The 20,829-nt window shown below is 43.4% G+C and overlaps 3 protein-coding genes across 3 annotated transcripts in view; all 3 read right to left on the bottom strand.

Moving 5' to 3' along the window:
* Positions 1 to 807: 807 nt before the first annotated feature.
* On the bottom strand, positions 808 to 8,965 carry LOC306831175 (protein NLRC3-like; the record flags this gene model as incomplete). Its single annotated transcript, XM_079355122.1, has 5 exons — positions 808 to 1,019; positions 3,346 to 3,519; positions 4,061 to 4,234; positions 6,755 to 8,606; positions 8,842 to 8,965. The coding sequence occupies 5 exons, from the start codon at positions 8,963 to 8,965 to the stop codon at positions 1,004 to 1,006; spliced, it is 2,340 nt and encodes a 779-aa protein (XP_079211248.1). The 3' UTR covers positions 808 to 1,003.
* Positions 8,966 to 13,274: 4,309 nt separating this feature from the next.
* On the bottom strand, positions 13,275 to 20,527 carry LOC306831879 (beta-galactosidase-1-like protein 2). The gene is made up of 19 exons (XM_079356128.1): positions 20,433 to 20,527; positions 19,750 to 19,935; positions 19,599 to 19,667; positions 18,363 to 18,458; positions 18,076 to 18,184; positions 17,902 to 17,994; positions 17,734 to 17,815; positions 17,579 to 17,643; positions 17,402 to 17,486; positions 16,563 to 16,700; positions 16,328 to 16,408; positions 16,134 to 16,243; positions 15,881 to 16,027; positions 14,464 to 14,535; positions 14,256 to 14,334; positions 14,080 to 14,167; positions 13,884 to 13,995; positions 13,675 to 13,791; positions 13,275 to 13,588 (listed from the first exon to the last, which is right to left on the bottom strand). Exons 1-19 carry the CDS (start codon positions 20,522 to 20,524, stop codon positions 13,502 to 13,504), a joined length of 1,908 nt encoding a protein of 635 aa, XP_079212254.1. The 5' UTR covers positions 20,525 to 20,527; the 3' UTR covers positions 13,275 to 13,501.
* uvrag (UV radiation resistance associated gene) overlaps positions 14,728 to 20,829 on the bottom strand; it is a 249,468-nt gene continuing 243,366 nt past the window's right edge. Inside the window, exon 16 of the transcript XR_013780145.1 lies at positions 14,728 to 14,754. The gene's annotated coding sequence lies outside the window, so the exon portion shown is untranslated. The remainder of the gene's footprint in view (positions 14,755 to 20,829) is intronic.

Consider the following 20,829-nt stretch of genomic DNA (forward strand, 5'->3'; position numbering starts at 1 on the left):
AATGTATGTGCATCTCATTGAATAGCATATCTGACATTCCTCAGCTTCATTTATAACCACAAAAACACATGGACACATGAATTCCCTTTAGGAAAAGGCCTCGAAGTAAACAGGATTCATTTTATCAACAGACCGGGAAAAAGGGGAAAAGGAAACTACAGCTGGAAGTTAGCTGTAAAGGCTCCTTTCACTGAACAGGTCACTAAAGGGGACTGTGGACTAAACAAGAAACAAACACTAAACTCAAACTGCCCTGCTGAGGGGGATTCAATTAAACACCACGTTGACTCTGCTTCCCCCTGCTGGAGAGGCAAACCAGCACAGAGTCATAACTGACCTCCAACCCTCATAACATCTTTCTTTTTTCTTCACTTGAATCAGAATTTATTTTCTCTGATTTCATCTGAAACAAGACATTAGATGAAGGTGAACACAGCTCTCCATGTACAAAAAGTGTGTCATTAAATAAGCCAAAAAAAATAAGTAAAGACTAATTGACCACCAGACTGAATGAGACTGCAGACACACTGAGATAAACCTGATAATAATCCACTTTACATTCTTTAATACAAAAAAGTTCTTGTCAAAGAAATAGTTTTAGTCTTCTCAATATTTTAGTGAAACATTTCAAAAAGCTTGTTGATCAATTTTAAATCAGTAATATAAACATGAACATTATTAGTGCCTGTGTCCATCAACGTTTCTCTCTGCCGTCAGCGTCAGTTTTCTAAACCAAGGTGCTTCAGAGTTTTCCATGTTTTTAGGATTTTCAGCGTTTTTACACCGTGTCCTAACAGCACGCCAGACGTTTCATGTTTGACCTTCCTCTCCTGTAATCCGTGGAGAACAGATGAACTTTGAGCTGATTCCTCTGTCAGTCCCTGATGGATGAAGATCTCCTCAGCTTGCAGAGTGTCTCCACACACAAGATGGTGGAGGTTCCTCCTCTGTGGATCATCAGCTGCTCCTCTCTGCTCCATCAGAGTCCCGATCGCTCACATTATCACAGAGATCCCCATCTATTGAGAGAAGATGAGAGATGACAGAAATCATTTTCTACACTGACTCCCTTCATCAGCTGGGAGTCATCAGATTCCCCCACAGAGCTGTAACTAAGCTCCGCCCCCCACTCCACCTTTGTACTTTAGCACTGAACAGTTTCATATTGGTGTCTGAGTGTGATTTGACACTGAGTTATGGGACATATTTGATCAAACAAAGAACTAAATAAAAACATTCACATCAAATACAGAAAAGGATGAAAAGTCAAAAACCCTCCAACCAGGACAAACATGCAACAGAGAGCAAACAGAGGAGCTTCAGGCCTGTAGAGGGCGCCACTTTGACCTACGTTTTAGAAACCCTTTTTATTCCAGAGATTTAATGGTCAAAGGGAGTGTTGATGACAGAAGGTTCACGAGGGAGAGATGAACACATAGTTACTGCCATGTTTACATTTTAGTTTCTGTCATGACAACCTCTTAGTGACCTGGGGCCTGCGCCACGGAGCAGGATTTAGGGTGACTTCAGGGTTAACCCTAAGGGTTACAGTCCTGAAGGTGGTTCACTTCTAAACTGGGAATATCGCCATGGTAACTGATACTGCACACCTAACCTGCTCAGGAGCAGGTTATGTTGGAGATAAGATCACTGACCAATCAGATCTCTTGATGGTGGCACTCTGTGAGCTGATGGAGAGAGAGCGACAAACACTATCTGTGTCCTGTCTGATTTGACATCATAGTCCTTAAAGGTCATGATTGTTTGTTCCTGATATCCTTCATCCTTTAACAGAGATAAAGCAGCGCAGCCTTTGAGTTGTATTGAAGATGTTCAATGATGAAGAGCTTCTTCTGCCTTTGAATGATATCTTCATATGAATGTTTAGTGTCTCCATGCCGCTCTGTTTGTGATGCTCAGAGCTGAAGCTGAAACAGAATTTCTCCTCTCCACATGAAAGAGTCAGAGCAACACATTCAGTTCAGAGAAGAAAGACGAGTTCTGCTCAGTTCTGAGGTGAACTAACGATGGGAAGAAAATAGAAGAAGCCGTAGTTTGGACATGAATCCTCTCTGATGTTTCTTTGTTTCTGTCTGTTGTCCTTCCTGCATTTGTTCCTGCAGCTGTGTAACTTTAGTCTTTGAGCCTGTTTGTCTTCAACTTGTCGTCATATAGTTTGTTCACAGTTTGTTAGATATGATGATCTGCTGACTGCAGACTCTGTGATGATTGTGATAGGTTAAATGAAGCTAGCTCTGCCTTTTTTATGTGAGCGTGCTCTCTGAAACTCTGGGTTTACTTCTCAGATTGATAAGCAGCTTCATGTGACTGTTCAGCACTATCTCTTCTGTCAGGGTTAGTGAAGCCAGATCACAGATCTGCTTTAAAGCATTTGTATAGTCATATTGTGGTTCATGTATATTGATGGATCCTCATCAAGTGTTTTGGGGTTTAATGTGTTTGTTTACACAAAGGACCAACTAGAGACACGAGCTGGAAATTAACAACAGCTATAAAGTCTTTATGCAGCTCATCAGTTTCATGTTTTGTATTGGAGACTAGGTTCTATCACATTGTCCCTATTAAATAAATTAATAAAAATATGTGGAAGGTTTACTTGTAACGATATTCTGCATCCTCAGGATGACTCTGACTCTGTCTCTCGGTATCTTTATGACAAGCTAAGAGTTCCACCTAAACCTTTTGATGTCTTCAGGACTTCCCGGAAAACAGAATCTGTTTGGTTTTATTTCTTATTATCACTTATTAAACTTAACATAAAATTCAGTACTGTGTTCCCTGTCTCTCTTGATAGAAACTGCTTTAGAATTAACACTGATTAACTGTTCATAATTAATGTAGTCATTCCTGGAAAGCCAGGTGGTGCCCTATCAACGAGGAAAGCATTAAACATAAGTCTAATACGAGCATGGTTTAACTATACTGTTTTCCGGGAAGTCCTGAAGACATCAAAAGGTTTAGGTGGAACTCTTGAACTCTTAACTCGTCATAAAGATACCGAGAGACAGAGTCAGTCTCTTTGGATCACAGCGTATTTGGTTTCCTCTTTGAAGAGTTGTTGATGATGTCCATAGTTCTGAACGGGAGAGCTTTCAAACCATCAATCACTTCATTTGGACTTTGACTGATTGTAAGCACGATGGTTAATCAACAGCTTGTTGTTCACAGTGTCTTAGGCATGTCCTTGGAGCTTCCTCACATCTGTTTTTCAGCTTAAAACTGTAGATGTAATGCTCTTCAACATTAACTGGAAGATCATGTTAATCATCGCGTTCCTGAGGATGCAGAATATTGTTGCATACTAAAGAACACTGACAGACTGACCTCAGAGTCTCCAGTCGATATTTTGGATTCTTCTGAAGATCACGCAGCAGCTTCACTTCTGAATCCTGCAGGTTGTTGCAGCCCAGGTCCAGCTCTCTGAGATGGGAGGGGTTGGACTTCAGAGCTGAGGCCAGAGAAGAACAGCTGATCTCTGACAACCTGCAGCACCACAATCTGAATAAAGAATAAAAGAAGAAGAAAAATAATGTGTAATCCAGTCACATGTGTTCAGCTTGTGATGAGTATCTCAACATCACTTTGTCCTGATGAATCAAGTTTTCTCTAAATGATTAGAGGATCATTTATGATTGTGTATTCACTAAATCTAAATCCTCCAAATGTCAGCTCAACATTCATCCAGCTGTTCATGTGCACAGATGAAGAACAGGCTGCTGATCTCAGTCAGCTCTGTGATGTTAGTACATTTATCAAATCACACATTATTGAATCACAAGTCTTCATGATTTCACTTCAAAACAGAACCAGAGGAAACCAGAGGTTTCATGTGCACATTGTTCAACTTTCCTTCACAGAGTCACAAAAACATTTTCACATTAAATCAGCTTGAAACAACTTGAAAAACTAAAAATCTCCAAAATTGAAATTTCCAAGATTCAAATTCAGACAAATACTGAAAACATAAATCCTGAAATGTGCAACAATGGAGGATGTGGATTGAATTGATACAAATGAATGACACAGTCAGTGATCTGACCTCAGAGTCTCCAGTCTGCAGTTTGGACTCTGCAGTCCCTCACACAGCAGCTTCACTCCTGAATCCTGCAGGTTGTTGATACTCAGGTCCAGCTCTCTGAGATGGGAGGGGTTGGACTTCAGAGCTGAGGCCACGACGTCACAGTGAGTCTTTGAGAGTCCACAGTCAGAAAGTCTGTTGTGACACATAAAACAGAGAAACATGACTTATAAAAGAAGCGTCTGATATTCACGTCTCACATTTGATGATTAAACAGTTTGATAGATAGATAGACATTAGTTACAATACACACCCGCTGTCCCCCCTCCCCTCTGTATACAATAATCCCCAAACAAGATTTGGCAGCCCCTATGTGACTAAGAGGAAACATAATTACAAGTTAAACCTGTGCAGTTAGCATTAGCATTAGACTTAAAACTTATATAGTATAATGTACATAACCTGTGAGGGAGAAAAGCATGTGCTGATGAAAAGAGACCTGTAAACAGTTAAAGAGCTTTAGAAACAAAGTGCTGACCTTCTAAAAACTAGTTACATGTGCATGTACAGAGGTGTTTGAGGTAGTGCCAGAGGTGTGAGTACAGTCATTAAACAGTCAATCAATGCAGGAATGCAAATTGGGCCATTGGCATGCTCAGTAACATAAAGGAGCAGTGATTAGGATTAAGTGTCCAAAACAATAAGGTGACACTAGGAGTGATTAGGGTGATTGCCATTAAAGTACCCAACTATTGAGGAGCAGATTAGCATTAAGTGTCAAAGACAATAGAGTGAAACTTGACCTAGTTAGGGTGGTCATGTCAACCATTACAGATGTAGCATAACAAAACAGTAGGATGAAACCAGACATGATTAGGGTGATTATCGTTAAAGTGACCAGTGCTCAGTAAGGTGACTATCAATATGCATTAAAGTGTCCAACTGGAGGCTGACTCTGAGGTCAGCAGTGCAGGTGAGGAGTGAGAAAAAAAAGTGAAAAATGAGTCCAGGGTTCACCGTGTGCTGAAGTGTTGTACAGTCTTATGGCCAGGGGGACAAAAGAGTTCTTGAGTCTGTCCGTGGAGCACGACTGTGACATCAGTCTTTCGCTGAACATGCTCCTCTGCCAGGTGAAGGTGCTGTGCAGAGGGTGGTGTGTGTTGTCCATGATGGAGAGCATTTTGTCCAGAGTCCTCCTCTCTACCACTGTCACCAGTGAGTCCAGCTCTGTACCCACCACAGAGCCGGCCCTCCTCACCAGTCTGTCCAGGCGTGCTGCGTCCCTCTTCTTGCAGCTTCCTCCCCAGCACACCACAGCGTAGAAGAGGACGCTGGACACCACAGACTGGTAGAACATCTGCAGCAGCTTTTTGCAGATGTTGAAGGACCCCAGCCTTCTCAGGAAGTAACCCTTCCTGCAGGTAGTGTCCATGTTAGGCGACCAGTCCAGCTTGTCATCCAGTTGCAGCCCCAGATACCCGTAGGTCCTGACCACCTCCACGTCGACCCCCCCCCCCCCCCCCCCCCAATAGAAACAGGTTCTAGATGTGGTTTGTTCCTTCGGAACCAACTATTGCAGTGTCGTCCGAGTATTTCTGCATGTGGCAGAGCTCAGAGTTATACTGGAAGTCAGAGGTATACAGGGTGAACAAGACGGGGGAGAGCACGGTCCCCTGTGGTGCTCCGGTGCTGCTGACCACAGTGTCAGATGTGCAGTCCTTCAGTCTGACGTACTGTGGTCTCTCTGTGAGGTAGTCAGTGATCCACCTCACCAGGTGCGAGTCCACCCTCATCTCGGTCAGCTTGTCTCTCAGTAGGAGGGAATGGATGGTGTCGAAAGCGCTTGAGAAATCAAAGAACATGATTCTCATCATGCTGCTCCCTTTGTCCAGATGAGAGTAAGCCCTGTGTAGAAGATAGAGGATGGCATCGTCCACGCCCACCTTTGCCTGGTATGCAAACTGCAGGGGATCCTGTGCGTGTTGGACCTGGGGTCTGAGGTGTTGGAGCAGCAGCCGTTCGAAGGTCTTCATAACGTGGGATGTCAGAGCGATTGGTCTGAAGTCGCCTGGCTCACTGGGGTTTTTCTTCTTCGGGACCGGGGTGAGGCACGAGGTCTTCCAGAGCACAGGAACCTTCCCGAGCCGCAGGCTCATGTTGAAGATGTGCTGAAGTGGCTCCCCCAGCTCAGCAGAGCAGGCCTTTAGCATTCTGGGACACACCTTGTCCAGGCCTGCTGCCTTCCTGGGACGGAGTCTCTTCAGCTCCTTGCTCACCTGGTCTCTGGTGATGGTGGGGGGGAGGGGGGATGGATTGTCTCTGGAGATTGTGTTTGTCCTGGTGAAGGTGTTGGGGGGAGTGAGAGGGAGGGAGGGGGTATGTAGAGGGATGCTGGGGGGACAGGCACTGGCTGCAGCGACGGGGCAGTCAAACCTGTTAAAAAACAAGTTGAGCTGGTTTGCTCTCTCAGGGTTCCCGTCTTCTGCATAAACGGGGCCTCAGACATCTCAGTCACTTCTTTGGGAATTCTCAAAAAGACATTCAAGAACTCAGGACAAAAAGTTAAAAAACATCACTTGTAAAAAAAACATTAACTCCTGAACATTAACAGAGGAACAGTTTTTGGTGAACAGAGAGGATTAGGTTTCGTTTATACTAAAATCAGTAAATTAGTACATGACACTGATTTATAATGCTCATCACATCTGGACTTACTTTGCCTTCCTGCAGTTCCTCACAGCTGGAATCAGTCTCCGTCGTCCCTGATCTGATGTGTTGTACTTGTTCAGGTCCAACTCATCCAGAACCTCCTCGGACATCTGTAGCACGTAGGCTAGAGCAGAGCAGTGGATCTCAGAGAGTTCCTTCTCTGATCTGTTCTCTGACTTCAGGAACTCTTGGATCTCCTGATGGACTGAGAGGTCCTTCATCTCCGTCAGACAGTGGAAGATGTTGATGCTTCTGTCTGGAGAGATATCTTTACTGTTCATCTCCTTCAGGTTGTTGAGAACTGTCTGGATCATTTCTGAACTGTTGTCTGTCTGACCCAGCAGGCCTCCTAAGAGTCTCTGGTTTGACTTCAGAGAAAGACCATAAAGGAAGCGAACAAACAGGTCCAGGTGACCGTTCTTACTTCTCAGGGATTTCATCATTGATTTCTTTAGGAACATTTCCAGGGTTAAAACTCTCTGTTTTTTTCCCAGAAAAGCCTTCAGTCCTTTTGTCTTCTTGTTGCTGAAACAGTGGAACATGTAGACTGCAGCCAGAAACTCCTGAACACTCAGATGAACAAAGCAGTAGACTATTCTCTGGAAGATCACACTCTCTGTTTTGAAGATCTCTGTACAAACTCCTGAGTACACCGAGGCCTCTGTGACATCCAGACCACACCGCTCCAGGTCTTCTTGGTAGAACATGATGTTTCCGTCCCCCAGATGTTCAAACGCCAGCCTCCCCAGCTTCAGAAAAAGTTCCCTGTCAGATTTGGTGAGTTTCTGAGGACTCGCCTGACGTCCCAAACCATACTTGTTCTTCTTCCTCTGTGTCTGAACCAGCAAGAAGTGTGAGTACATGTCAGTCAGGGTCTTGGGCAGCTCTCCTCTCTGCTCTGTGCTCATCATGTGCTCCAGAACTGTGGCAGTGATCCAGCAGAAGACCGGGATCAGACACATGATGTGGAGGCTCCTGGATGTCTGGATGTGTGAGATGATTCTGCTGGACAGATCTTCATCACTGAACCTCCTCCTGAAGTACTCCTCCTTCTGGGCGTCAGTGAAGCCTCGTACTTCTGTTACCCTGTCAACACAGGAAGGAGGGATTTGATTGGCTGCTGCAGGTCGAGAAGTGATCCAGATGAGAGCTGAGGGGAGCAGATTCCCCTTGATGAGGTTTGTGAACAGTGTTTTTAACGATGACTTCTGTGTGACATCAGACACAACCTCCCTGTTTGTGAAGTCCAATGACAGTCTGCTTTCATCCAGGCCGTCAAAGATGAACAACAGTTTACAGACAGCGAGCGTCTCTGCTGACACCTTCTGTAATGTCGGATGGAAAACACGGAGCAGCTCAAGAAGACTGTAGCGTCTATCTCTGATCAAGTTCAGCTCCCTGAATGAAAGCAGGATCAGCAGACTGACGTCTTGGTTCTCTGAGCCCTCGGCCCAGTCCAGAGTGAACTTCTGCACCGAGAAGGTTTTTCCAACACCAGCCACGCCGTTTGTCAGAACCACTCTGATGGGTTTCTGTTGGTCGGGTTGAGTTTCTGTCTTTGGTTTCTGTTGGTCGGGTTGAGCTCCTGTCCTTGGTTCCTGTTGGTCGGGTCGAGCTCCTGTCTTTGGTTCCTGTTGGTTGGGTTGAGCTCCTGTCTTTGGTTCCTGTTGGTTGGGTAAGGCTTTAAAGATGTCGTGGCACTTGATTGGAGTCTCATGGAGGGTCGTCTTCTTTTTAGAGTCTGTCTCCATCTGTCTCACCTCATGTTGGGTGTTCACTTCTTCACTCTGCCCCTCTGTGATATAGAGCTCAGTGTAGATCCTCTTGAGGTGGCTTCTACTTCCTGTTTCATCACTTCCTTCAGTCACACGTTCACATCTCGTCCTCAGGCTGTCCTTATGTTGATCTAAAACCTCCTGCTGACCTCTATCTACTGAAAGAGAGAATGATAGAATCTGATTATTGTTTTCAGATGTTTTTGTAAAAGAAGTAAAAAGAGTTTTCTAGACTTTTTACATTGGCCAATAAAAGTCGTGTATTAGGAGGAGATCACAGAAGGTGTACAGTCTTACTTTGTTCAGTGCTGCTCTGACTGACTGTCTGCAGTCCAGCCCCTGTTCTGGATCTTTCTCCACACTGAGGACTGGACGAGTCTCCTGCTGAACTAGACTGGTCCCAGTATGAGGTGTTCCACCAGTATGAGGGGCTCCACCTCATACTAAAGAGCCAGCGTACAAAGCTGGTAGAGACGGGATCCTTCAGGACGTCCTGACACCCAGGATAGGACGTCTGCTCCTCTCTAACATGAATCCTCTTTGTCCCCCTGTGAAGACATGTCTTTAGAGCTAAACTGATAGAAAATATGAAGATTTATCAAACACAATCTAAAGAGTCAGATGATCACAGAGAGCAGGTAACACCTTCTTTCTTCTGTTTGGATTCATTTGATTCAGTCAGACTGAACACCATGTGCAGCTTCTTCACAGTCAGAGAATCAAAGAGTCTGATCCTGTCATCCACTGTTTCACTTCAGACAGCTGAGCTCGGGTTAGTCCACCTTTGAACTCAGGTTAGACGTGGTGAAACATTGTGAATTACATTGTGCTGGATCAGCAGTATCAGGGTGAACTCACTCTAGGTCCAGTTGACCCAACGACTGACCCCCCTCCTCATTCCCCCACTCGCCTGCACTCACACTGCTCCAGGACTAACCGGGCCTGAGCACGTTTACCTCTTCTTCATAACATGGTAATACAACACATGCAGCTTTATGAGAACTTGAAGCGTACTTAGTTTACAACACAGGCAGACTATGAACTAACGTGAGGTAAAGTCTGCGTCCGCACATCAGAGAACAACACGGAGAACATGACAGCTACTTGAAGGACTTTGAGGATTATTTTGATCATTTAGTCAGAAACAGATATAACACTCCAGGATTATACTTCATGTTCACGTTGAGTTCCCGTGCTTCTGCTCGTGCATGAGAAACTGTACCATGCCTCAGATCACCTCTTCCATCTGTGCCGGGCCAAGACCCCGGATCAGAGTGCTCACATGAGTCAAATGAACTGGACTTTGGGGGTCAAACCTGCTTTGTCACGGTACAGATTACCTAATGTGAGTGTGTCCTTAGTGATGTTACAGTTTCATTTGTTGTCCTTATCTTTATGGATTCTGTCTCTCCTGGGTCAGACTGTGGCATAAAGTCAGTCTAGACTCCAAAGTCCAAAGTCCCAGCTAAAGAAGCTCAGCTGAAGTAAAGACTCACTTTATCATCTTCTCTACACTTTAACTGTCACACAGTCTTTTCCTTTGGCTCTCTGCTTTCTCAAACACCTTCTTACATATGAGCTCACAGTATCATATCAGATGATGCTGAAAAGACTAAACAGAGACAATAACAAACTGAAACAGGGGCCGTGCTGAGCGCCATCTTCTGCTGCTAATAAACGTACTAATGAGAAGTAGGAGGATAACAGGCAGGTTCAATGGTTTATAAGAGTCCTCTTAGATTACAGCTTTACAAGGTGACTGAACCTACAAGGAAACATGTGAAGAGACAAGGAGTCAGTGAGAAGACTTACTTTGTGTCTGAGGGTCCAGATTCTTTACTGAAGTCTAGAAGTTCATATTTGGACTGATCACTCTTCAGAGACAGACAGCTGGGTACAGGAGACTCTGCTCTCTGTGTGCTCCTCTCAAAACTGTGAAAAAACATGTTTTATATTTCTATGAATCTTTGATCAACTCTCTGATGACAAATCTGTAAAAGAAGCTGTAAATACAAAAAAATCTACAGCTGTGGATGATGAGAAGTTTTCCAGGTGTCTGTTGTCAGGAGGCTTACTTTGTGTCTGAGGGTCCAGATTCTTTACTGAAGTCTAGAGGTTCAGCTATGGACCGATCACTCTTCAGAGACAGACAGCTGGGTCCAGGAGACTCTGCTCCGTCCTCCTCTTCCTCTAAACGCACATCCATGATCTGATCTGAAGTCAGTCTGAGAGGAAACACAGAAACACTCACTGAGAGAGCTAGCACACACACACCTAAACACACTCACAAACAGACACACACTCACACACACACACACACACACACACACACCTAAATACACTCACAAACAGACAGACTCTCTCTCTCTCTCTCTGTCTCTCTCTCTCTGTCTCTCTCTCTCTCTCTCTCTCTCTCTCTCTCTCTCTCTCTCTCTCTCTCACACACACACACACACACACACACACACACACACACACACACACACAACTAAACACACTCACAAACAGACACACACACACACTCTCTCTCTCACACACACACACACCTAAACACACTCACAAACAGACTCACACACACTCACAAACAGACAGACACACACACACACACACACACACACCTAAACACACTCACACACAGACACACAAACACCTAAACACACTCACACACATACACACACACACACACAAACTTAAACACACACACAGACACACACACTCACAGCTCATATTAATGTAAATAGTGACCTCATTATAAACTGTCTCTGTTCAGTTCACAGGATGAAACTGAGAGGACAGAAGTGGATAAACACTCACCCCGCTTCCCTCTTTACTTCTCTCTTCATGTTCTGTCCATCTAAAATGGAGTCTAACTGACTGAATACTTTCACTTTCAGCCTCCTCAGGTGACCTTCCTGTTAATAATTAACCTGGATTACGTGTTGCCCCATCCTGCGCTCACTGAATCTTTGCTGAGGTCTTTACAGATGGACGCTCACAGATGAGGAAGACCAGGAAGTGGATTTATTATCAAAGCACATAATGATTGGGGTTGCCGGTGGCACAGCGGCAGTGCGCGCGACCCCATGTATTGAGGCTCAGTCCTTGCGCGCGGGCGGCCCGGGCCCGCATGTCTCTCCCCCCTTTTCGACTCTATCCACTGTCCTCCCTCTATCATTAAAGGCAAAAAGGCCCAAAACAAATCTTTAAAAAAAAAAAAAAAAAAAAAAACCATCGGGGTGTGCCCTATCTATTGAGCACAAACACCACTTTATAACATGGAGGCTATAAAAAAATGGTTGAGCGCTGGCTTTGTCGAGTCGGCTGCCCGGCTATCAGTACTGTAGTACTTAGTGTTTATTGATTGTCATGGACCAAGCAGTCAAGATAAGCGAACACAGGTTAAAAGTTCAAAAAACAAGTTTCTTTATTCAAAAAATATTACTTAACAAAGGCAAAACAAACACCGTCAGGGTGTATAAGTAAATGACTTGTTAAAAGAGGTCAAAATAACATAACTCTACTGAAAGCTTGTGCTAACTAAACAGTGTGTGAACTCAATTAACAGACCTGAGAAAATGAGAACTGAGGGGGATATTTAAAGCTGCTGACCAGAACCAACACAAACACACAGGGGGGGACGGCAAACAAAATAACTTAAAGTTAACCCCAAGGGACCCTGATCCCCCCTCCTGATATTTGAGCACTTGGTATGGTCCTCCTCCATAAAGTCAAGCTCCACCCTCAGCCTCATCCTTTGCTCAACCAGGAAGGCGAGCACACCAGCCAGGTAACTCAAAAGGAAAAGAGAAATGAATTACAACCACTTTACTTTATAAACAAACAATGACGAAATAAGTTGAATGTGTGTACTTAAATCAAAGGCTTTAATAAACATGCTCAGCGAAAAGAAATAACCTGTGTCATTTATTCGAAATGTTTGCAACTAACATGTGGGTGCAATGTTGTGCGGCCTACAACCTTTTAATGTGTGGCTGTGTCCATCACATAGATGTTATTCTGATAAATACTTAACATCACACATCAGCCTACTTATTTTCTGTTTGACAGTGTTACATTATGTGGTGACGAATTACTATACCCAATCACAGATAAAACAACAATGATTAATTTTAACAAAAACGCCACTGACAATATGAAGGGGGAACTGACACAGAAGGGAAGAGACACAGACTAAATAGACAAAGGTGAGATGAGTTACACAGGTGAAGACGACGAGGGGAAATCACACAGAGGAAGGAATGAACCCACGACAAGAAACACTGAGGACAACTACAAAATACATGTAACACTGAAAACACAAAGAAACTCAAGACTGTAACAAGGATGTGAAATTAAACATTAAAACTACAAAAGAACAACACAAGGAATCATTCATTTAAAGAAACGACACCAGGGATGAATAAGAAGTAAAAGAGTTTTGTGCATGCATGCAGGTGTTTTAGAGAGTTTCTAACATAAAGTAATCAAAGATGATCATCCGTAGGACGGAGCCGTTTTTATGAGAAAATATCTTGTAAATATCAGAACGGTTTCTCTTCATTAAGAGATAAGTGGTCAAAAAAAAAGAGAAAATGAAATCTGGTCAAATTCCCTTCTATTTTTATTTTTATACCTCTAGCATAACGGGACAACAACGCTGTGAGAGTGTGATTCATTTCCAGGACTTTACTGCCCCAAATATACAAACAAGCAACAGAATTTGTACAATAACGACTATAGTTAAAATCCACAAACATAAACATATGACTCTTTTAACAGAAATCTCCAGTAGAGAGAAGGAGCTGAGTTCTTCTGCTGTACGTGTCAAGAATCACAGCGACTGAAGGTACAGCACTGTGTCCCATGCTAACAAGCATCTGTCTCCTTTTTTACAAACATACAGATATTAAATAAGACAAATATATTTACAACAATGACACCCTTATTTGCCCCCCCCCAGTTTAAAGCGTGATGGCAGTCACTGGATGTCAGCTGCCATGCCGAGGTCAGGCGTGTCCTCAAAGTGAATCTTGTAGTCCCCCTCCTGCTCCTCAAACACGATGACCTTAGAAGTGAGAAACAGAGTTAGCTTCTTTTTTTTTTTACACCTTAAATGAGAACAGTAATGTTTCAATGCAAGGACAGTCGTACCTGATTTATTCCGCTATTGAGGAAGGGGCCGGGGAGGTAGAGCGCCTGCTGAGGGCCGATTGACCAGTAACGACCGAGATTCAGCCCATTGACAAACACGACACCTTTTCCCCAACCCTGACGACGACAAACAAAAAAGAATGACCTCTCAATGCAAAGTATTTATGATGCAAAGCACACGTGCATAGCGCTAACTTTGTTTCACTTACAGGGAGCTTTACAAATGTGTCACTCGGGTATCCGTATGCAAACAGCCTCCCGATAAAGAATCCAGGGAAGCTGGGGATCTCAGGAAGCGTTTTCCAAGGAGCCTGATAGAGACTGAAATAAGGCATGGACTTGAACACAATATTACAGCGAAATGAAAGTAATATAAATGCTTTGAATTTAATAAAGTGTACAAACCTATCAATAAAGCTGGGTTTCATATCCAGGCTGTATATTGTAAAATCCCGCAAGGGGATATTGTTTAATAAAACGTCTCCCACGAGGCCTGCGAGGACACAATTCAAAATTGGCTTGTTCCATTCAGCGGTTCAATTTGAGGCGAAACAATGAGCTGCATATTGTCCGTCAATCACCTTTATGTTGTTTGTCAAGGTCTCGTCCCTGGTGAGCGCGTCCACAGTTCTCCACCAATAAACTCAAAGTGCGTCGTCCCTGCAGGGGAGTGACCGCGTTTTTGTTTTACAGCCACGACTTCAGCATCCATCACGTCAGATTACTGCCAGTTACTGTTTCTTTATTGGCTGTTTTTGCCTTGATTGTCAAACCAGATCAATGCCATACCTTACCGTCAGGAACCGCCAGCTCCAGGTTTTTACGCTTGAAGAGGCCGACGTAGCTTCTGTCCACAAACACCTGTGAAAAAGAAAACAGCTGTCAAATAAAGGACGATATAAAGTGCATTCAATTAAAACTCTGGTTCACTGGAATGAAATGTCTCAAAGCAGGTTTTAGTATTTGCAAACTTTTTTTTAATGTAGAGAATCAGTGTGGAGATGCTTCCATGTGGAGGACACCAGCGCGCGCACACACACACACACACACACACACACACACACACACACACACACACACCTGCCCATAGGCTACAAGGCATCCGTCCAGGATCTTCAGCATCGATAGCTGGAAACAGGCAGGACAGATCTGAGTCTTCACCCTGAAGATTTTCTCTTCCTTAACGATCGATCAATGAGGGTGAAGTTGAAAATACTTTTTTTTCGTGATACTGGGACAACAAATCATCTTCATCATCCAGAGAAGGAAACCTGAGTTTGTTATGAAACGTGTTCTCCTTGGTTTTGCGATGTCGAGCTTGTTTTTGATCGTCCAGAAAACTTGTTAACTTTTAGATCAGAAAACGTGTTTTGAACAGTGTTTGTGATGACCCACTAATCATTATTATTATCATTATCAGGCTGTGTGAGGCAAATCTCAGTCCTCCCAAAGGAGAACGTCTCTTATATGACGCTCTGCTGCTGACAGTGGAGGACTTTTAGCCAGAGGGACTTCCCATGTGCTTACACTCAAAGGCTTTGAGAACCAATCAGCTGCCTCCTCATCAAGGACAGGATCAGCATCTTCATCCAATACTTTTAAAATCAGGGTACCTCCTCTCAGTGGTATTTGTGATATCCAGCATGTTACCAGCGAAGGGACTGGGAGGCGAGGGAACCTCAGTAGCCGATACGATTGGTCACTTCTTCATCTACTGAAACCCGACAGGTATTTGTGGGCATAAACAAAGAAAAGCTCCCAAGAGCTCAACAGAAAAAAAGTGGATATTAGGGAGCTGGATTTTATTCAATGCTAACGTGAATACCTGCTAACATGCAAAGCAAATCTTGCATCTGGATTCTTTGCAGATGTTTCACTTTAAGACTTAGCGATAGAGACCAAAAATCCTCCATCAATATTTTTTAGTTGTATGGAAATCTTAAGATCTGCTGGTTTCACTTAGTCTGGCTCTTTAGCTTATTGGCTCTGGTGCTGGTGCTGGTTCTGGTTTGGAGAATCCATAGTCTGACAATGACTGTTCTTTTCGGTTCTGTTTCGCACATAGACATTCACACATGCATTACACTACTCATCACACATTCTTTACATTTATTTTTGTAGATAAAACAACTTTTAAAATTTATCATCATCGTCTTGCCTCCTTCCTTTGTCCCAACGATCTTTGAGTCGGGTTGTGAGGACTCACCAGGGCTCGGTCTCTGACGTTGTCTCCTGACTTTAAGAGTCCTCCACTGGTGATGGTGGTCTCATACAGCGTGTATCCATAAGACTGTCCGTTCCTGTTGTTCACGGGTAGATTCTCCATGCTCACTGGCTCGGCTGATTTAAACGGCTGCAGAAAATTCAAAACAAACCGGTATGAATTTACTTTGTTGATTGAAACTCAAGAGTCTGACCGTTACACAGATAGTTGACAGATAATCTTACATAAAACATACTCCCTCAGTGAAGCTCAGAGCGTCCCATAATGACAGGTGTTGGTACATGATGGCTGGTTCATAAGACTCCCTGTAGTGAAGTGCCAGCATGTCAGGGAAACTGTCCCCCTCTGCACAGAAACAATCAGGAAAAGACAGTCACTGCATCTAATCACTTCTTCTACTTTTTTTTTTAATTAAATGATTTAACTTACTGTTGTATCGTGAAAGTAAGTCCCTCAGGAGGTGATACTTTGGAGTGTACTCCCCAGCTTCAGTCAAAGGGGCATCATAGTCTGAGGAACAGTGTTGTGCAATTTAGACAGATAATGTGCTGCCACCTGCTGGCTGTTTGAGTCAATGCTGATCTAATATTCTCCGTTCTATATTTGTCAGTAAATGTCTGTAAATTTGCATCAAAGATGAAGCGACTTTGTTTGTGAGACCCACCGTAGCTGGGGACCAAAGCTCTGTACGAAGGATCAGACAGCGCTCCGCTCATGAAGCCAAAAGTGGAGCCTCCGTGGAACATGTAAAGATTCAGCGACATGCCTCGCCTCAGAATCTCCCTCACTGTGGACACCATGTCTGACGACAACAGTCAAGAGTTTCAATGCCAACATAAACTGTGACGTCTTCATCGGGAGCTGCAGGAACTCTGGGAAAATATAGGCTACACATGATTTTTTACATTTGCATTAACATTTACATTGTTGTTGTGCAGCTGCTGCCATTATGCAAAAAGAAAAGCAGGAGGAAAACAAACATATCTGACAGTGAGTGAAGAGGTATTTAAATACAACATGAGTGTTATAAATTTACATAAATAAAGTTAAATAAATATAAAGTTGATAGAAAAATATATATCAAGTGATTTAACTCTAATGTGTTTATTTGAGGGCTGAAGCCTTAATTTAAAGCTATCAATAAATCTATTGATTTTTTAAGCAAATGCTGGAACGATCAACGTTTAGAAAAACGTGCAGCTAATTTAGAAACTCTCCACATTCAAAAGCAAATGCAAATTGTCGAAACCCACTCGAGACAGCCGAGTGTGTGTTTGTGGCTGCAGCCTGCCACATGGTGCTTTTGCCATCACCGCTGACAGAGTCTGGGTGGAACTGGCTGTTCGTCTCTTTACTTCATGTTTTACATAAAGCCATGTCACCAAACAAGAGACCCTGTCTGGCACTGACACGTTCAAAATCCTGGTGGTCTGAAGTCCCATACTCATCCTGGGTTAGCCGGTCAATGATGTGCTCATATCACATTACAAGATCCATCCTCACCTTCGGGAGGCAGCACGTGGTGGAGCTCACCCCACACGTCGTACCAGCCAGTAAAGTAGTCCAACACCATGGTGGGGCTGTTAGGCTGAAAAAAAACCCAGAGATAGGCTATCCCACATTGTTACACTCATCTTCAGTGACGGACAGTGAAGTGATGGAAAAAGGTCAAATAGAAACCTGGAGAGAAGTCAGATCCTGGAGATCTCTCTGATTCAGCTTCTGCAGCTTCACGGATCTGAGCGCTACAACACAAGACAACGCAGGATACGTTTTGTGTGTGTGCATGTTCGTGTGTGTGTTTATTTTTGGTGTGTTTTGACGATACACTGTACCTCCATCCACACCTCCTGACTTCAACGTGTTGTGGTTGTCTGATGTGAACAAGAGCTCACGGATCCCTCTGGACTGTAATGCCTTTAAGCGATCAGAATACAGGAACATAAATACACATCCATATAATTACATGTAATAGCACTTTATTAAATAATATATATAATCACCTCTTTAATGAAAAGCATGTAACCTCCATCCTTTGCGTAGGACCCATAATCATTCTCAACCTGCACTGCGATAACAGGACCTCCTTTCTTGAACTACAAAACACACATCATTGTTATTAGCATGTCTCATAAAAGGATCTGGAACTCATGTTGGCGTTAGTCAAAAGCAGCCACCTGCAGTGGAACCACTTTAGGTATAAGTTTGTCAAAGAAAGTGTTGACAGCTTCAGTAAATCCCGGATGAGTCGTCCTCAGTCTCATGCTGCTGTCTCTGAGGAGCCAGCTGCAAACAAACACAAAACAAAAATCACACATTTTAATTTAGTTTAATCCGCAATGAAAAAGTGCTTCATGTTATTTTGTGATCCAGTCTGTAATGGTTTAAGAATTTCTCAGCCTTCTATGTTAAAAAAACATTAATAATAATAAAATAAATAGTCAAACACTTTCAGAATCCTAACCTGGGCAGTCCACCGAGGTCCAGCTCAGAGGAAATGTACGGCCCGGGACGCAAAATCACCCAAAGTCCCAATTCAGCAGCAAGATTGAGAAAGGCTCTGAAATCCAGACAGAAACAGAAACATCCTTTTTAATCTGCACAAACACAAAGTTCAGGAAAGTGAGGACACACATCTTGTTGTTTAAGGCGCGTGACATGTGCTTGGAGTCCGAGGCGTCTCGTGCCTCCTCTTTTGTCACTGCTGGGTTGCTAATTGCTCGTTAAGTTGCTGTTGTTTGGGAGACGTGGTCAGGTGGGACCTCTCGGCCTCCAGCTTGTCCCTGAAGCACGGAGGCTTAGAGACGATGAGAAGGAAAAAAGGAAAGTATTCCCAACACAGCTGAGAGGAGGGAACGTTGTTAGAGATGATAAAGATCACTACTGATGTTTTTATTTACACTGTAAATTCGCGCTACGGAAGCCTAAAGTGGACAACATACATCAATGCATTTTATTGTTCCTGTGAGAATGAGTGATTTGACGCTATATCCAAATCTTTATTGTTACCTGAAGTTGTTTTTTTTACTAAACACCTCAGATGAACTCGCTATCACAGGAAAACCTGCATGAGATAACGGTATGATTAGGTGAAGATCTCAAGAAAACACCTGAAATGCTCTCACTATCATGGGAAAACATAGTTATAGAAAATATCTGAAAGCAATATCCTCTGAGAGCTAGATAGATAGATAGATAGATAGATAGATAGATAGATAGATAGATAGATAGATAGATAGATAGATAGATAGATAGATAGATAGATACTTTATTGATCCCGAGGGAAATTCATTAATTAATGAGAGCCCGGCCCACTGACCCTGCAGGTCACAAACATGCATTCAGATGTTAAAATATAGGGATATGTATAGCCGTTATTTTCATTAGCAATTAATCTGAGATTATTTGTGTTTTATTGAAGTTAAGTAGTAAGGAAAAAAAGGCCACTCACACATACTTCCTTTACTGTTAATTATGACAACCAGCAAATCTTTAAAATGTGGTTGAACTGACAGCTGCTATTTAACTTTCTCTCATACAACTTTTTGATTTTTAGTGTTGCAGCTTCAGTGAAAGATTTTTTTTACTCTTGTTAAAGGCACACCTGTTGTTTATTAAATGAACAGGCTGCAGTAAGCAACTGTACTGCATGTGAGTCTACTTTTCATTCAGATACAGAAAGAGTCACACTTCCTCTTACTCTAAATCCAGCTGCGTGTGGAAGTTGAAGACCCCTCTCTCTGGCTGGTGCAGACTCCACGGCACAAACCTGCAAAGAACGGACGTTTGTCTCTCGTTGGTGTTCAACATCAGAGCAACAAAACACATCACTGATGGATGAGTTCCCCTACGTGGTGAGGGTGTTGAGCCCACAGGCCTTCATCTTCATCAGCCGGTCCCTCCAGTAGGCCCTCGGCACGCGGAAATAATGGACCGACCCGCCGAGGATCCTGAATGGTTCTCCCTCCAGAGTGAACTGGGTTGAGTTTGCACTCAGACCCACCTTCCTGCTCAGCCTACGTCCTCCTGCTGGCATGCTGGAACAAGAAAAGCAGTTTGTGTCACACTCACATAATACAGCACACTGCCTATTGTGCATGAGTGGACCACATGATGTGCCTGACAGGAATTTGCAAAAGTCTCATGTAGGCAAAACAGCCCTGAGAAATAAGCTGTATTTGAATTAACAGAAAAGATAAAACTCAACGTGATATTATTTGCATTTATATCTGATCAACTTTTCCCCGAACATGTTTATAATATCATGATTTAGAGCTCAGTAAGTTCCTGTCATGTTTTGACTTCATTGTTGCTCAACCTGATGCGATAAAACAAGGAGAATATTCCTACAGAGGTTTACTTCATAGTATGTGTGACGATGTAAAGTATTACACACTGTCTGAGTCTCTACAGAGAATCGCAGCATTGTTGTTAAAGCGCAGGCATCATATGTTGCAGTAACAAGGCAGACTGATGCAAGTTGCAAAGTCGCTCAAGCTGAACAGATATTAAAGAATGCTGCTGAGAAACTCACCCGAGATATCTGTACATGACCAGGCCAACAATGCACAGGCTGATGAGTGCACATTTTCTTTTGTGCACATTTCGTATCCTCAGGACAACCATCGATGTGTGTGACTCCTGTGACTCTGAGTGCAGCAGTGGAGTTTAGTCTGCAGCAGCATCCCAGCTCTGAACGCATTAGTAACGCACCGCCTCGTGGGAGTGACCCTGCAGAGCCATGGAGACCTCGCACACCTCATTAACTGTGTGTGTGTGTGTGTGTGTGTGTGTGTGTGTTACTCTCTCTCGTTTGCAAAACATTGTTTGGATTGTAGAGGTCGACAATTTGACTGCACCGACTCATTAATTATTATTAAAACATCCACATTTAAACTCCAGACGTTACACTGATCTCCAAAACAAATGAT

The sequence above is a fragment of the Symphodus melops genome, assembly GCF_947650265.1.
Source record: "Symphodus melops genome assembly, chromosome: 11".
NCBI classification, from domain to species: domain Eukaryota; kingdom Metazoa; phylum Chordata; class Actinopteri; order Labriformes; family Labridae; genus Symphodus; species Symphodus melops.

Bases quoted from the DNA above. Each gene is read 5' to 3' on its own strand.
- LOC306831879 (XM_079356128.1), bottom strand. From the start codon at position 20,524: ATGGTTGTCCTGAGGATACGAAATGTGCACAAAAGAAAATGTGCACTC. The intron at 14,536-15,880 runs GTGAGTCCTCAC...TCTTTTTCACAG, and splicing joins ACGTCAGAGACCGAGCCCTG to GTGTTTGTGGACAGAAGCTA. The intron at 13,589-13,674 runs GTACGACTGTCC...CTCACTTCTAAG, and splicing joins TCAATAGCGGAATAAATCAG to GTCATCGTGTTTGAGGAGCA.